Below are 2,221 nucleotides of genomic sequence, written 5' to 3'. Positions count from 1 at the left end.
AAAAATTTTATTGCAAGAAAGTCTTCACCAGACTGCCAAAGAAGACCACGACAAAAAAGTAAAGACCCTCTGACTTAGAGGATCTTATCCTGTGAGAGTCCAAAGAACCTTAGATGCCATCTAGTTTAGCCCATTTGAAAAATGTTTCAGTTTTGCCTTTTCTTACATATCAGTATTGAATCCCTGTCATCACCCTCACTCCCAATGTTGCCAGTCCCTAGACTTGTGTGTGAATTGGATTTAAGTGAGGCAGAAGTGCCCAAAGTCCTTAGTCTCACTTGCTCTTCCAGAGTCATGGAACTCCAGGGGCAGGGCAAAAGTCAAGATGATTGGTGATGGCCTGGTATGCGGTGGATGACCTTGGCATCTTCTATGTCTGGTCAAGCTCTTAGGGTTCGGCATTACCTCCATCAGTTGTCTTCATGACCATTGGAACAAATTGTTCTCATCTACCCATTCTGCCAGGAGAAGTCTTCACATGCTTGGGATTGACATCCCCCCAAATCTCTGATGGGTTTGAAACCTGACACTTACCCTCCACTTGGTTTAGCCTGTCAGCTGAGATGGTTTTGGCAGAGCATGGCCTCTGGGCACGCTACAGCTTCTTAGAACCATGAGAGTTGGGTGGCAGGTAAACACCAAAGGTGGATGAGAAGCCCTGAAAAGAACTTGGTAAGCCCTCATATCAGAGGTGCTTGTCCTCCCTAAACACCCTATACATCCCCCACCCCCAATAGAGCCCTCCTTTATAACAAAGTTCATCCAGTCAAGACAGATTAATCCATTGGCCACATCTGACAATGTATCTGCCAGACCTATATAGCCTCCCTGGAAATTTTCCAGGTTACATGGCAAGAGGAGGTAATCCTCCAGGAGTTCAAGTACACCTCTACAATTCATCTCTCTAAAGGTAAGGGAAATAGATTGGGTTGTGACAATCACAGGGGAGTACCTCTCTTAGTCACTGCTGGCAAGATTCTTGCCAGAGTTCTCAATAGAGTGATCCTTCAGGTCATCTACCTGAGAGCCACTGTGGCTTCAGAAATGGCGATATGGTGTTTGTTGCCTGACAAGTCCAGGAAAAATGCTGAGAGCAGAGCAGAGGTCTGCTCTCGGTTTGTGGATTTGTTTGTAGATCCGACCAAGGGCTTTGATACAGTCAGTCGTGAGGGCTTATGGGAAATTTTGTCTAAATTTGGTTGCCCAGAGAAGTTCATCAGTGGCACGCTTGCCCAAGCTCTGGATAATGGATGCTCCTCTCTTGTTTATCCAGTCACCAAAGGAGTGAAACAAGGCTGTGTGCTTCCTCCCATGCTTTCTATTTATTTATTCCAATTGAGAAATTTATTTAAACCAAACAGGTGCCTCATTGTCTCTAATCTTAGAAGAAGGTGTTGGGCCTCTTGGTAGCAAAGCGTGGCTTGTGCTGGCGACACAGAACTCTGTGGGGCAGAGGGAACTTGATTTTGGAGTCGTGAAACTGCTTGACTGCGGGCCTGCGGCATTTGCTGGCAGGAATTTCTTCCACTTTCATGATCTGGATGGAGTGGGCCCAGGCACGGTGACGGGCTCCCATATCTCGGTAGCACTGAGTGACAGCACCAGCAGTGGTCAGGTCCCTGTACTCCCTGCACATGTTGTGGGTCCCACTCCTGGAATCATAACGCAGCCAGATGCCAAAGTTCTTCACTCTAAGAGGGGACTTTTCAAAGACCTGTCTGCAGTACACGATTTCTCCAGAAGACTTCTTCATCTTTATCAGCTGGGAAACGAAGTACCAGAACCGGGACTTCGCTACCACATGATTAAGAGCAAAGATCCACATGCGATAAAGAGGCGGCACCGGGCTCTTGGGAGTAGGCAGGCAGCGCCCAACTACCTTATACTCTCTCAGGGTGCCCGAGGCTTTCATGGTGCTGCTGCCTCATGCCCCGCCAACCCGCAAAAGGAAATCTTCCCATGCTTTTTAGCGTGATGTTTTCAGCTATGTTGTCAATAGCTTCTCTACTGAGAGGCAGGAGGGAAGAAGAGTGCACCAACAGGCAAGAGAATTCCAGCTGGGGCACTGCATTGAGCATGGATTCCAGTTTTGCTGTCCTTTAAATTGTTGTGGTCATGTCAGAAATTATTCTCCTAATTCTACTTATTTCACCCTGCCTCAGTTCATAGGGGGCTTCCCATATTTATCTGAATTCTTCAGATTTATCACTCTTTATGGAAT

General features: G+C 47.1%; 1 protein-coding gene across 1 annotated transcript; it reads right to left on the bottom strand.

The window, feature by feature from the left end:
• Positions 1-1,335: 1,335 nt before the first annotated feature.
• LOC138157849 (large ribosomal subunit protein eL20-like) lies at positions 1,336-1,956 on the bottom strand. The gene has a single exon (XM_069083655.1). The coding sequence runs from the start codon at positions 1,910-1,912 to the stop codon at positions 1,382-1,384; it is 531 nt and encodes a 176-aa protein (XP_068939756.1). The 5' UTR covers positions 1,913-1,956; the 3' UTR covers positions 1,336-1,381.
• Between the last annotated feature and the right edge of the window lie 265 nt (positions 1,957-2,221).

The sequence above is a fragment of the Petaurus breviceps genome, unplaced genomic scaffold, assembly GCF_028583685.1.
Source record: "Petaurus breviceps papuanus isolate PSGF00001 unplaced genomic scaffold, PetGlider_PUasm1.0 173, whole genome shotgun sequence".
Taxonomy (NCBI): Eukaryota; Metazoa; Chordata; class Mammalia; order Diprotodontia; family Petauridae; genus Petaurus; species Petaurus breviceps.
The sequence above is the reverse complement of the archived record's forward strand: the minus strand, read 5'-3'. Positions and strand labels throughout refer to the sequence as shown.